The 15553-nt window shown below is 33.4% G+C and overlaps 1 protein-coding gene across 3 annotated transcripts; it reads right to left on the bottom strand.

The window, feature by feature from the left end:
• Positions 1-1258: 1258 nt before the first annotated feature.
• LOC132626773 (protein disulfide-isomerase-like) lies at positions 1259-8418 on the bottom strand. Of its 3 annotated transcripts, XR_009577617.1 has the most exons (12): positions 8048-8418; positions 6383-6413; positions 5978-6265; positions 5687-5872; positions 5459-5584; positions 3097-3231; positions 2882-3001; positions 2631-2748; positions 2410-2522; positions 2089-2326; positions 1712-1766; positions 1259-1521 (listed from the first exon to the last, which is right to left on the bottom strand). XR_009577617.1 is itself a non-coding variant. In XM_060341761.1 (11 exons), exons 1-10 carry the CDS (start codon positions 8245-8247, stop codon positions 2093-2095), a joined length of 1551 nt encoding a protein of 516 aa, XP_060197744.1. In that variant the 5' UTR covers positions 8248-8389; the 3' UTR covers positions 1259-1766; positions 2089-2092. The 3 variants fall into 3 exon arrangements, 2 of the variants coding, with proteins under 2 accessions (XP_060197744.1, XP_060197745.1); XM_060341761.1 differs by having other exon boundaries at positions 1259-1766; positions 8048-8389; XM_060341762.1 differs by lacking the exon at positions 1712-1766 and having other exon boundaries at positions 8048-8377.
• Positions 8419-15553: the final 7135 nt, after the last annotated feature.

Below are 15553 nucleotides of genomic sequence, written 5' to 3'. Positions count from 1 at the left end.
TTGCTTTTAAAAAAAAAAAGTCTACTCATTTTTGTTTAGTAGACATATTTTTCTAATGCCACATGGCAATTTTTTTTCTGGCGGGTTGGGTCTGGTTCATTTAAAAAAAATATCTCGATGGCTTTAAGAAAAACAAGTCTACCCATTTTTTTAAACAAACCAGACCTGACCCACCAGAAAAAAAAAATCTCACGTGGCTTTAGAAAAATATGTCTACCAAAAAAAATGGGTAAACCTTTTTTTAAAGCCACGTGGTTATTTTTTTTAAATTAAAAAATAAACTAAATGATCTTAAAAAAATTCTATCAGCGAAAAAGGTATATTTGCACCATTTTGTAACGGCGGGAGTATATTTACACCAATTTTATAATGGGGGTCTAAATCGCAAAGTTGAGGGGTATATTTGCACCTTTGCCCTAATTGAATACAATTTCTACATGCTACATATGCTTTCCTTTAGCTTAAATGCTACTCCCTCCGGATCAAAATAAGTATTCACTTAGCCTTTTTGTTTTGGTCCAAAATAAGTATCTACTTACAAAATCAAGAAAGAATTAACTTTATTTTTCCGAATTTGCCCTTATTAAGTGTTAGTGGCCAAATCCCAATACCTATTTAATAAGAATAATTTAGTTAAAATACCTATTTTTCTCTAGAAGTTGATATTTTTCGTAAAGGACATGTTAAAGGCTAAGTGAATACTTATTTTTAAGTAACTACTAATTCACCTATGTACAATCTTTAGAACCCAAAGGCAAGTAATAATTGACTAAATGGGAAGAAGAGGATCTTTATTACTAACCTAACAGAATATATTGAACAGTACAACGGTGGTTTACACCAGAAAAGCACAGCATAATGGCCCTACGATCTAAACCTGGCTATCAAACTTATTTACATTGCGAGTCTTTTCGGATTAAGGCAACTGTTGGAATCTGAGTATCTTTTCTTCCTTATTACAGCAATAAAGTCAAAGAATGAGGTGTGGTAAATCTGAAATAGAGTTCAATAGAATTTATATCTGCAAATAGATGCTAACTTCCCCTACAATACACTCAAATCTAATCCTCATGTGCCGTTACCAAGCACAGCCCGAAGTACTCTTGAAAGGAGAAGTATAGTAGCAATATTCTTTTTATTATAGTTAGAAATCCTTTAGACCTTGGCTTTTGTTGTTTCTTTTTATTCTGCTAATGTAGTTCCTGTTAAGAATGATAACAAGTCGAAGAAATATGCAAAGACTAGAAAATGAGCAACGTTTATGTGACAACTACCACTTTATTGAGACAACTGCGTGGGATACAGAGGGTGAGGCAAATACAACACACTTATTGCTATCAAGAAAAAGAAAAGAGTGGAGAAGCGGAGAAGGGTCTAACAAATCTCTCCACTTGAAAGCTAAATAAGGCAAAAAGAGAAAATAGAAAGAGGGGAGGTGGGGCTAACTGGATGAGGTGAAAGAAAACATGGCATCAGTAGACAAAAAAAGGCTGAACTTTGATCATGTTGAGTTCCACAAACCTGCAAAAAGGGAAAGCAAATTTAGGTGCCTTCGGAAATAATCCCTTCAGCTCGTTTCGTTGAGCTGAATCCGAGTACAATTTAGAAAGTCAAATGACTTCTTTGATCACAATTCTCTTTATTGCTTTGTTGTCGTCAATCACAAACATCTTATTTAGTTTTATTCCTTTTCGGTTGTTGAAATACCAACTTTGTCCAACGGCTAAGAGCCTAAGGCTACTTTGAGGAAGTCCCCACTTTCTACACTGCATAATAGAATAAAAGAAACTCAGTTTCAACATGCAAGCTGAAATCATGAAATGTAGAACGTAGCAATCAAGAGATGTTCTTCCCCCCTCGTTGGTTGATGAAAAGGATGAAAAATTCAAGTCATGTCCAAATCCGTTCATCATTCTTCCGATGGACAGTTAACTTCTCATGCATTTATTATTCTTCTACTCTAATATTTATGTATAACTTACTTAGTTTTCTCCATATTAGTTTTCTCCATATTTCTATGGTCCAAGAAATGCAAAAGAATAAATGATGGTGATGCTCTTAGACAAAGGAGAAGTAAACGAACATTACCTCCTTACAACTCATCCTTCACTGGATCTGTTTGTGCCTGTTCTGATACGGGTAAATCAGATTTCACAAAGTTTGAGGGGGCAGGGGTACCCCTATTTGTCTGGATAAATTCAATAATGGCCTCTTTTGTTCTATTTCCCTCAAACCGTGACAAACTACCGGTTGCAGATTTCAAGTATAAAGTTGGGAATCCTTGAACTTCAAATCGATCACGAGGTATATCGTTTTCCATTCCGTCCTAAAGCAGATGATATGGGGTAGGTAAGAAGAGTAATCTCATAAAAGTTGTAATAGAGTAGAGAGGGGTGAAGAGATTCGTACAATTTTAGCAATTAGGACATCAGGGTCTTTTTCAAATGAGAGAGCTATTTCATCCAAGACCGGAGCAAACTCCTCACAGTATTTACACCCAAGTCGATAGAACTCTAGCAGTACTGCAAGGGAGAACAAGAACAAAATGTATTAGACAATTGGCTGCAGCAGAAATCCTGCAAAATGATAACTACTTCTGAATTTCTTCTGCTTAAGAGAATAATACAAACCATCTTTCCTGGAGTTGAACACCATATCCTCAAGAGTCTCTGCAACAACCACCTTGACAGGCTCATTGTTTACTTCTGGAATAGGCTGCGATTTCAAGTATGGTTTCAACTTTCCATCCTGTAGTCATACAGATTGAAACAAATTGGAGGAAGAAAAAGAGATTTTGAAAAACCAAAACAGCTTGAAGTTTGATTGAGTAGCAACAGAATACAGGAAAGTAGCAACAGAATACAGGAAAACATAGGATTACCTTATAATCCTTCAACCAAGATGCAAGGCTATCGGGTTGTACATGTCGCTGAACGTATTTTGTGCCGTCCATGGCGAGTACGAAGATTAAAGGTGTCTGGTCAGTGTCCAATCCAAAATACTGCAATAGAGAACAATTAATGCATTATTCAACTCTTGTTTCTCTCCCATTGGGAAATGAAATGAAGGATCTATGCAGAACAGATTGATTCAAACCTGAAGGGCCCTTTTACCAGTCTCAGCATCTCCCAAGAGGAAGTTTGCTTCCTTTCCCTTGTAACTGACTGCAACATCATAGTATTTGGACTTGAAAGCATCAACATCAGTGGTGAAGTTTACAAATAGAAATACCTACAAATTGATTGAAAATATCTGGTATTAGAGACTAGAAGAAGGAGATACAATAAAGTGCAGCACTTCCTTACTCTGAGAAATTTTAAGAAGAAACTATTGGAAACTAATTAAGTCAGAAACGAAAACACTAATCTGCAAAATCAAACAGCACCAAGGGTCAATGAAAGTTACATAAAATGGAGTGAATTCAGCCTATTCCTACTCTCAGGAAACAGTCTGGTGGGCAACAACTGGCCTTGGGAAGCAGACCTGGAAAATCATGGCTCCTTTTAAAATAGTTTGTTTTGCATGGTTGGTGGCTAACACATGCTTGCTTAACCCAGGAAAACTTAAACGATGGAGTGATATGAGCTCCAGGTGTTATTTATGTTGTGCAGAGTCAGAGAATAATAGCCATATTTTTTTGCGTGTGGAATCACTACTCAGTTGTGGCAATTACTTCTGGACTTGGGTGGACTATGCCAAAGTTCATAGTTGATCTTTGAGGTGCTGGCATAATCGAGGAGACAATGTAAGACAGAAGAATTGTTGGAACTTTATTCCAGCTTGCATTTGATGGATAGTTTGGAAGGACAGGAATGCTAGGTGTTATGCAGTTCCATTCAGAGGACAAAGATGCTGCGTTTTTCACTTTTGGTTGTAAAGAAATTTACGTAAATGATGATGAATCAATACTAGACATCAGAGTCCTTGTAAGAAGAACAAGGACATGTTTTTGCACTCTTTTGGAATCTGTTATTTGGCTACCTTCCTCAAAAAAGCTTCCCTGCTTTCTTCTTAGACCAGTCGCAAAATATGGATGCCTTCGTCTTTCTCTTGACCATTGTTTAATTTATTTTTATTTTTTTTTGTTTTATCATCTTCAGGTGCTAATGGAGGAGGGCATGGGAGGAGGAAGTAGAGAAATCAATCAAAACCTGTTTTAATAGGTTGAAAGAAGAGGCAACTTAGTGGAAGTCAAAGACAGAAATAGAAGCGAAAATTGACATAATCAGAGTTACTTAACCTTAGACCTCCGAAGATTACAAGTATGATGCTGGGTATCTTGCAAAAGCGGCCATAAAACAGCGCCAATAAAAAAAAATGGTTAAGACTATGTCCATCTACTTAACGTTTCACTGATCATGAAAAGTTTCTATTTCCCAAACTAGAGTGCAATGCATGCATAAGAACTAGGCCAGATATATTGTGGCATGACTGACATACACTTCACAGCAACTTTTTTATGTTATTCGGACTTCACGATTTGATAACTACATCAGCCACTGCTTAGTTCAGTAGAAACAGTGCGAGTTTGACCTGTTAAACTTTTGTTTGAGGCTGGAAAATCAAGCATTTGATTAAGTATATTTTTGGTTGCCTTCGTCAAAAGCTAAAATATAGACATAAATACTGGACATGATATGTTTCAAAGAGCTTGTAATGATTGATGCATGAGAAATCTGTGAAAAACTTTATTATCCTATGTATTTCTGTTCTGCTACTTGTATTTTCTATTTGGCTATTTATTTTCACTTTCCTACAAAGTGGTTCAACACCAAGCTGAAGGACCAAGGGATTTCTGACCAGATTGACCAAGAAAGGTTGTCCAGCAATGAGAATTAATTTCCGTAAGTGCATCAAAATAATCATATCATTTCCCATGGTTAATACTTCTAGTCTTAGCTGCTGAGAAGAGAAGGTATATCAAACCTTTTACCTCGCAAACAGATGTTGCAAAAAATAAGAATACTCTGTTATAGGAATATCTCTCCTTAAATTAGATTACGTTTCTATTCTGAAGCATAGACGTAGATACTTTAAAAGGACAATCAAACAGTAGTCAATAAGCTCTTATGCATTCTTCAATTCAGAAATAATGACTGATGATGTCAATGCTATTGGAGATCCGCATGCGTATAATTTATCCAATGGCTATTCAACTTCATCTAGTGGTATCTAGTCACATTGTTCTCAATTTTAATACCTCTGCACCATTTTGATGACTCATAAAAGCGGGTTATCATGAATTCCTAATCTATATTTACGGCAGTCACACAGCACAGAAGCGCACAATGAAATCCCACACTTCAAACTTTTTACCCCAGTACCCGCTTCTCCCCCAGTGTGTGTCCCGAGGAGAAAGGGAAAGAACCATGATGCAAAACCATTACAAATAGATATTCTTCTGCACATATTTTTTAGATGACTGTCTCGCAATAAGTAATTTTAAGAAGCTGAGTACCTTGTCCCCCGGACTATGCAAAAAGTTGTTAACAAATTGCTGGTTTTCTGGTTTGTCATCAAGAATAGCCATGATTGGAACACTAGTTTCTTCAATGAAATTCTGCATTGCCTCAACTTGAAAATCCTGGGATATTTACTGACAAAGTGAGACCTTCAAAGCAACACTATTGAAAAAGGAAGAGAGTTCTCTCAAATTGATAAGAATGAAACACAAGAATCAGGATACCTCGAAATCAGCATAGAGTTCATCAAATGGCTTAAATAAACGAATAGTTGGCTTATCAACCGGCCCGCCACGAGGGAGGAGTTTGGCATCACTTGTGTGAACAAAATCGTAATCTACTCGTAAATCTTCAGCTAAAGCTGTGAAGTTCTGAATCTTATCTAAAGAGAGTTCTGGAAATATGCCAGCCTAAAAGAACAGTATGCTAAGATTAGCCACAAACTAGTAATGAGACAAGTGAAATAAGTTTATAAAGAGACTTGAAAAACTGAATTAGAAAGCACTGATACTTACAACAACGATCTTTTTCACATCAATAAGGCTTGCAGCATCTTCCTTCGATTTGATTACAAGAGATGCAGGGCCCGCATGTTTTTTCAAATAGGCAATTATACCCTCTGTCTCACGAGTACCTTTATAATCATGAACCACCTTGCCACCATTCCGGAAGATCTTGATGCTTGGAACACCATTATGGGTGTAATTTCTTGCAAGTTCTGCATTTTCTAGAACTGTTGTATCCATTTTAGCAAGAATAACTGGAGGATCATGACTATTCAACACCGAAGCTGCTTCTTCGTACTGCCAAGATAGATGCAAAACAACATTTGTCTTTAATATGTTACATAGCATATATTCATAAAGCCAAAAAAAGAAGGCATTCTAAATAATAAGGGCAATAGAAAATTCGATTAGTACCTTAGGCGCAAGTTGCTGGCAGTATCCACACCTATTACACAGAAGATATACAGTCAGTCATGTCTAAATTTTATAGGAAAAAGGAGAAAAAAAAAATACAATCATATACAAAGACATCTAAAAATATCTTTAGCCATGAAAAGCACTGTAACCAATTCAAAAAAATTGCAATTTTCCACAACATAACGTTGAACCTTCATGTCCGAAGAATACATACCATAGACATCCCGAATAAGAAATTAAACATTCGTTTTAGTTTAAGACATTAGGTTCATGCATCTGTCTTTAGTTGATAGAGCGTATGCTCGCGAGATAGTTATTCAACTACTGAGATCTAAATCAATGATCCTTCATTGTTCATACTTCTAAGGAAAACATATTTAGCATCTGTTTAGGATAGAGACTTTTAGGATCGTAAAATCTTCACTAGTGCAGCCACGAGGATGCCCACTGGATATAACTAAATGCCAAATACTCCCTTTATCCCATAAATTTCTACCTCATTACCTACCCAAAAGTCAAACAAAATGATCTTTAAATAAGATATCTATAATATTTTTCAATTATTTCTGTATCCATAATTTGGTCAAAATAGGAGTGTCAGTGAGAGTGAAAAGTGCATTTGTGTTTTGTGGCAGTGAACTACTTCACTAACATCCTACTCTATCCATGAAGCTTGATAGCCTGAGCATTCCAGCTCTTAGATCTGAATTTACAAATCAAGAAACCTACACTTTACAAAGATCAAAAAGAAAGTCAAGATGCTTTGGGGCTTTTATCCTCTCAATAGTCATGTTGACAATCTACATTTGCTGTTAATTGTCTTACAAGTAAGGATCTAAGATGCTATCGAGTCATAAATCTTAGTATACTTAGCACCAGAAAGATCTTTGATTCCACTCAATTTAACTCATTAAACACAGCTGGAACATTTTATTCGTGATAGTTAACTGACTCAAGACAAACAGATTACTCATTCCATATAGAGAACTAACCAGTGCTACCAGAACTATCTCCTTCTGTTTAATTAATTTTATTTGTACTCGAGCTTGAAACAAAATCTTGAAAATTAATTCTAAATCAATTAGACACTATCCTGTACTACTTGACTCGACACGACACACTGATACTCTAAGATGGTGTTTGGATTGGCTTTTAAAAAATAGCTTATAAGGTAAAAGTCATAAATTGGAATACCCAACTTTTGACTTTTAGCTTATTCTCGTACTTTTTGGTCTAAAAGTAAGTAGTTAAATACACATTTTATCTTTCCCAAAGAACACAAAAATAAAAAAAAATAAAAAGAGCTGAAAAGCCAAAAAAACACTTCAAAAAAGTCAATCCAAACACTCTAAGTTCACTAAACATACCACAAGGAAGAAAATAAAAAAGAAAAAAGGAGAATCTTGCTCATATGAATATCATCTATAACTGGAGATGATGAGATTGAACTACAGCACTATGAATCAATTAAATACTAGACTTGTTAGTTTCATTTACACCCTACTCTTCAAAAGGCATCACACTACAAAGTCAAAATAAAAGGGTAATCATCAAATACTGAAATAAAAAAGAAGTGATTTTTTCCAGTAGTTAAGATTCTCTATGAAAAAGAAAAGCTGAAACCAGAATAAAATAAAGTAAGAAGTAGGGAAAAGTAATTACCAAGGCGCATAGAACTCAACAACAATCATCTTGTGCTGAGAAATAATATCAGAGTAGTTAGTATGATCCAAAGTCCACACAAACTCATCCTTAGACTGTACAATGTCATTTTCTGCTTGATCATCAGTTGCAACAGCAGAAACAGCAAGAAAGGCTACAACTACTAAAAGACTACCGAAAACTTTACAAGTATTAGCCATTCTTGATCTCACTCAACCCCCACAGCTTTCTTGATATATCTATCACTCTCTGCTCACTTCTAACACTCTACCTAACCTGAATTATTGTAGGAAAAAAAGAAAGGAAAAGATGTCAATCCTATAAGTTAGTGTATCATGATATATGGTGGGAGAACAAAGGAGCCATGTCAGCATTGATGCTGAAGTGTAAGAGGATGATTGGTAATATCATGTGTCTGAATAGTCGTGATTCACGGTGTCATAAAATATATATAAATTAAAGCCAAAGAAGAACAAAATAGATTATTTAATTTCCCCATCCCCTTCAGTTCTCCATCGTCATACCCCAACCTTTCTTCGCAACTTCAAATTATAAGAGCAGCTAGTTATTAATATCCTTTTTCTTAAGTGAAAAAAACAATTGCCTTCTTTTAAGCACATGCATTTTGTAATATGGAACTGTTATTCCACATATTGAGAAGATTAGAAGAACTCGTTTTGTTTCTTTTGCTGGGTCACGAGAACACTTTGGAATTCAGTTTGTGTAGCTTGAGTTTTTGGTTGTTAGACTCATTTTTCTATTATATAATATACTAGATAGCGTATGGCCGTGTTGGATTATAAGATATCTATGTGTATGTAGTTGTGCTTGGATAGTGATAATATATATATTTTATATTATTAATAAACATATATAAGTTTGCACTGTTTATATATATATACACACACACTATGTTCAAAACACCATTAATATAACATTATAATTTGTGCTCCGTATCCAAAACTTTATTATATTTGTGTTAATTTATTAATATTTTTTAAAAGAGAAGACTTATTTAAAAGGAAATTATTTTCCTCTTTTTGAGACAAAACAATAGCAATATTTAAGCATCAGTTGATACTTTGAATTTTAATTCGATTAACTTAAAGGTGTAAAATATTCTATTGTTAATGTATGTAGATTCAATACTTATTATTTTTTAATCAAATTTTGATTTGGATAATTCTAATTCAAATTATTAAATTAATTTTACATGTTTAAAACGAAACAAAGTAGAAATTTGATTTTCTATTTAAACGAAGAACTACTATTTTTTAATTTTTGGTGAATATTCTTGGTTTAGCTCATTTTACTTGTCATGTTGTCTTTTGCACGTTTTTTTAAGGAAACATCAATTAGAATTATAATTTGACTAATTTACCTTATTTATTATTTGATCTCCATTTAATATTATTTTTTCTTTTACGACATTAATCTCTTTTCACATTTATTAGAGTAAGAATAAAAATGAAAAAGTAATTAAATTCTACCTTATTTTAAAATATAAATATTTTAAGTATATTTATTTTAGTAAACATAACAAATAAATGACATGACGGAATACCAAATGCAACAGTTAAATATCTAGATTAGATATTAAGCTAATATAAGAAAAGAAAGGAAATTGTATGGTTTAGCTACTTAATCTTTTGAAGAAAAGCAATAATATGGGGTCCACGTTTTTTGTTGTACAATAATCTCATTTGCTCACACTAATGGGTTGATACGCATGTGGCAATGAATCCACTATTATTGATTTTAATGGGGATACTTTGGGAATTACATGAATATTGTTTGATTTTTTTTAATATGGGGTGCACTTTTTTTTTCTGATATTGCTTATTTTTTTAATATGGGGTCTATTTTTTTTATTTTATTTTTTGATATTGCTTGATTTTTTTAATATGGGGTTCACTTTTTTTAAAATGAATTTGGAGGTGGTGGGGTCCACTCTTTTTTTTTTTTTAACCTGAGTTGGAGGTGGACAACGAAACCACCCCCAACTCATGCTTCTAATGTAGTAACTAGATGATGAAAGCCCGTGCTAGCACGGGCCCAACACAAAAAATAGTACCACACTTTTTTTTTAGTTTGTCTAAAAAAGAATGATATAATTTTATGTTTAGAAATCATTTAACTTGGAACTTCTTTTTTTACCTTTAATGAAATGATTTAAATCCACACAAATATCTATGACTTATTTTGGACCACAAGTTTCAAAGATCTTTCATTTCATAACCAACTATTTTTTTATCCCATGTGGTCATATGTCATAGTACTGAATATTTATCTCTTCTCATCTATAGACGTACGCGCTTCAATTTTAATTCTCCGACACATTTATTTCCTCAATGTACTTATACTTGTTAATTTTTTACTTTTCAAGTTCTTTAAGAATTAATAAATAAAATACTCCCCCCGTCCCATATTACTTGGCCACATTACTGAACTATTTTTTTATCTCAGGTGGATATATGTCATAATACTGAATATTTATTTTCTCCTCGTGTATACACATATGCACTTCAATTTTAATTCTTCGACACCATATTTATTTTCACCGTGCATTTTTACTTGTTACTTTTGACTTTTCACTATGTCACATAAATTAGGACAGAGAGAGTGCCTTTTAGTAATATAATTATGAAATTTTTATTATAGAAAGTATTATAATTCAATTAATTGAAAATATCAATAAATTATTTTACTTAGTCCGCTTCTCCCGTATATGACTTTCCTGATTTGGTTCTCCAATTGAAAGATTTGAAATACACCTTCTCTTACCGAGTTTCATGCTATCATCTCTTTCTACTCAACAACACTGAAAAACGCTTTCATGTGTTAGCATCTGTTGTAGCCTTAAATTTTTAACTATAGACCAACTTTATCATTTTAAGAAAATATGTGTATACATTTCTTGACCGTTTATATTTCGTCTTCTTGATGTTATTCCTCATTATTTGTGTGAGACGTATGTGTCTAAAATTAGTGCATTTTTATCCTTACCCAAAGGTATAAGTTTTAAATCTTTTGGTTTTATGACTTCTTTAGCGGTTTTTGTGTTCAATTTAAATCGTTATTTCTTTTTTTCCTAAATTTCTCTTCTTTAAATTTTCTCTAAGTGTACCTTTATCATTTTTTGAAATTATTATCATTATTTAAATGTCCTTTTTTTTTGGCAATTGTCTCCTATCTTTTAAACTATTAGGGAATTTGTCTGTTACAAATTAAAAAATTTATCCTAATAAAATATCTGGATCCTATCATTGCAAAAATATTGAAGCACACTACTAATCATTTCAATTTTTCATATTACTATTATGGGCCTAATTCATTATATTTTTCACAAATTGTTGAAAGAAAAAATTTCATCTTTCAAAATAAATATGTTGTACCGTTTATAAGGTATTATGTTTGTAGGATATTTTGTTTTTAATGAAACATTTATTAAGTCATATAAAGGTAAATTGATTCCTCACTTGCTCTAGAAGTTGATCAAATTGACATAAAAAATTGACCTTAAAATAAAATTTGATAAGCAAATATTTGAAATTGGTAAATTAGTGAGGTAACTCTTGTCATTAACATGATTGAGATGTTGAATAGGGTGTAATACAATTTTCTTCATTATAGCTCACTATTGAATTTAGTTTTAAAAATGGAAATTTGTCTATTATAAATTTAAAAATGGAAGAAATTGCACGAATTGTCCTTCAAATGGGTTGGTATTTAATTTTTGCCGTTAGCAATTAGTTTTAGGAATAATTTCAATAATATAAAATTTAGCATAAAATATTACATCCTCGTAGTTATATTTTTAATTTACATCTATATAGCCAACCTTTTTTACAATAGTGTTTATACACACGATATACAACATTATACACTTACTGTATATAATGTGTCGATCTTATATAAAAGTCTATAATAATGTATAAACGGGTCATTTTGGGTAATATTAAAAATATGAGTCATTTCGGGTAAATATTTTTTCCAAATAGACTTAGGCCGTTATTTTTCCTAAATTTTATGCCTAGTGGCCATAAGTTTTTAAAGATGCAGAACATAACTTGTGAGATATTATGATGCAGAAATATAAATTTATACTCCACAATTTTTTTTTTGTTTTTTTAGGGGCAAAAATTAAACAACAATACAAAATAAGGGCATAAGCAGAGGCAGAGTCAGGATTTGAAGCTTGTAGGTTCGGGGTTCTAATTCTTTAAAGTTATTGGGTTCTCAGTTAATTATTTGTACATATTTGACAAAAACTTTAATATAAATATATGATTCGGACAAAAGCTATTGGGTTCGGCCGAACCCATATCTAAAGGGCTGGCTTCGCCCTGGGCATAAGTGACAATGAGCCTTAAAAATGTGAGGAATTTTTAGAGAGAGAAAGTTTTGATAGGACCCATAGCATACATGTGGATCAAATTGTAAGCTTAAAAGATAAAATAATAATTTAAAAATAATCGGTGGATTCACAATTTCATGTCACATTATTCTAGAGTTGTGTCTAAACCCGTCAACCGGTTCGGTTAAACCGGTTAAAATCGGTAATCGGATCGGTAAAATCGGAACCGGTAGAACCGGTTAACCGGTTCCGGTTAACCGTTTAAAATGTTACCGGTCCGGTTTCGATATTTTTGAAATCGAAACCGGTTAAACCGGTAAAACCGGAACCGGACCGGTTAAACCGGTAAAAAAAAAAAATAGTCGTTGGGCCTGTGTGAGCTGTCCGTTAATGGACCGTTGGCAACGGTCCATTTGCAAAAATGGTCGTTGCCAAATGGTCTTTAAATTATTTTTTGGCCCCCCAACCCCCCAAACTTTTTTTTTAACACTTTAACCCATCCCCCACCCCTATATAAACCCTTCTTCATTTTCATTTCAATTCACTCTTCTTCATCTTTCTCTCAAATCTCAAATTCTCAATCTCTCAATTATAGTCACTTTGCAATAATTAGCCACAAAGTCTTATTATAGTTTCAACTTTCAATTATTAATTTTGCAATTATAATATTGTTGGTGGAGTTGGTGATTTTGCAACAATCCGAAGTAGCTTTGGTGGATTTGCAATTCTAGCCGCCTTCACTTTGTTGGAAATTAATTCGGCAATTTGGTACCTTCGTTCCAACTCTATCTTTATTTTTCGCAATTTAATTCTAGCAATTTATTTTTCGCAATTTAATTTACGCAATTTAATTCTAGCAATTTAATTTGTTGTAATTTATTTTCTTGTGATTTATTTGATTGTGATTTAAATTAATTCTATTTAATAATGTCAAAGAGATTAAGACGTGGTGCCGGTAGTAGTAGGTATTGATGTTGGTGGAAATAATCCACTTTTAGGTCATGAGCCAATGCAATAACATTTTACCGACACTTTTAATGAAGACTTAGATGATGATGATGAAACACAACCCCCCGAAAAATCCCATAGGAGATACATGTCCTACCCAATCACATACATAAGACAAACCGCCTAGAACTCGTAAGCCAACAGCTAAAGTTTGGAAATTTATGACTAAGAATAGGGAAAATCAATCAGCTACATGTACCATATGTGGACAAGTATTTAGTTTTAAGCAAGGAACTGGTAAGGATGGTGGAACGGGTACACTAAATGCTCATATGAGAAACAAACATATGGATGTTTGGGGAGAGCAAACGGGTTCAAATGTGGGGGGGATTCAAATGACGATAGACCCACGAACCGGTAGAAATTTTAAGTATGATAAGAAAAAAGAGCGTGTAGAAATAGCTAAAATGGTAGCTTATGATTGTTTACCATTTTCCTTTCCCTCAGGTTTGGGGTTTGTTACTTACATTCAACGTTGTTATAATCCGTTATTTGAGGGTATTCCTAGAAGTACTTGTAGAGCCGATGTTATAGATTTGTTTAAAAAATATAGATTTTATTTGCGCCATGTATTTAATTCTTTAAATTGTAATGTTTGTCGTACCGCTGATTTGAGTCTTAGTCTTAACAAATTAGATTTTTTTGCTATTACATTTCATTGGGTTGATGACAACTGCGTTATGCAAAAAAGAATTATAGTTTTTTTATATGATGAAGGAAAAGGTCGTCACGATGGAAAATTTTTAGCCGATTCAATGTCTACTATTATGAGATTTTTTTAACATTTATAGAAAAACACTTTGTATTGCTTTAGATAATGCTTCTAATAATACAAAGGCGATAGGTCTTATAAAAAGAGAACTAAACCCTCCGCTAAGAAATATTTTTCATGTAAGATGTAGTTGTCACATTTTAAACTTAATTGTTAAAGATGGTCTTGTGCATTTTGAAGATTCTGTTCAAAAAGTTAGAGATGCGGTTGCGTTTCTTTTTTGTAATGCTAATAGGGGAAGAATTAGAGATTTTAAGAATGCTTGTGTGGAAAATAACCTTAGACCTAAGAAAATTCAAGTAAAAATTGAGACTAGGTGGAACTACACTTACATTATGCTATAACAAGCATATGAGTATAGGATTCTCATACAACAAGTTCACAACAAATATAATATTAATAGTGAGGATTGGTTAACTTTTATGCATTGGGAAGATGTTAAAGAATGTGTTGACCTCTTAGAAAATTTTTATAATGCAACTCTTTCTTTTTCTAGACAATTCTATCCCACGGTAATCGGAATTTTAGCCTACTTAGCGGAAATAGCTAGAGTTTTACAAGAGTATAAATATAAACCCGGTTATCAAGTGGCTATTTTTGAAATGATAATAAAATTTAAGAAGTATTTTTTTCCCATCCCAACTTTATTTATATTGGGTTCTCTTTTAAATCCTTGTTTAAAAGTGTCTTATACTAAAACTTTGGTTAGTCAAATTTATACATTTTTAGAAATTGAAGAGGGAGTTCAACCATCTGTAGCTGAAGCCGAACTCGCTATTGATGATGAGTTTAGAAAAGTTTTTACTCATTATTCTAGTTTGGAAGAACGTGCTACACCCGTTGCTCCACGCCCTACTACTTCTCAGAGTAGCAAAAAGGGTTTGTCGGGTTTAAAAGTTTTACATTCACAGCCAACTTCTTCTTCTACTGCAAACTTTGATGAATATAACTTTTATTTGATGCAGCCAAATGTGGATATCAAGGAACTGGATGACTTGGACGTCTTAGCATGGTGGAAGAAGTACAAGGCAAGCTATCCGGTACTTTCAAGAATGGCTCGAGATATCCTTACGGTTCAAGTATCAACCGTGGCTTCAGAGAGCGCATTTAGACAAGGAAGACAGCAAATTGGAGACCATAGACATTCATTATCCGGCTTTAGCTTGCAAGTACTAGTGTGCATTCGCGATTGGATTAGATCGGAGCGACGCAACCAAAACTTAGAAGCGGAGGAAGGCGAAGAGGAAGAAATTGAAGATTTGACAGCTAGTGGACCGGACCAAATGAAAGACTTTGAAGATATTTCCATGACCGAATATGATGTGGGGGAAATTAACGAAATGGTTCAAAATTGGTGATTTTATTATTC

This window comes from Lycium barbarum, chromosome 2, assembly GCF_019175385.1.
Source record: "Lycium barbarum isolate Lr01 chromosome 2, ASM1917538v2, whole genome shotgun sequence".
NCBI classification, from domain to species: Eukaryota; Viridiplantae; Streptophyta; class Magnoliopsida; order Solanales; family Solanaceae; genus Lycium; species Lycium barbarum.
Note: the sequence above shows the minus strand (reverse complement) of the source record. Positions and strands in the feature narration are given on the sequence as shown.

Bases quoted from the DNA above. Each gene is read 5' to 3' on its own strand.
- LOC132626773 (XM_060341761.1), bottom strand. From the start codon at position 8,247: ATGGCTAATACTTGTAAAGTTTTCGGTAGTCTTTTAGTAGTTGTAGCC. The intron at 5,873-5,977 runs GTAAGTATCAGT...CTGTTCTTTTAG, and splicing joins ATGTGAAAAAGATCGTTGTT to GCTGGCATATTTCCAGAACT. The intron at 3,002-3,096 runs GTTTGAATCAAT...TCTCTATTGCAG, and splicing joins CTGGTAAAAGGGCCCTTCAG to TATTTTGGATTGGACACTGA.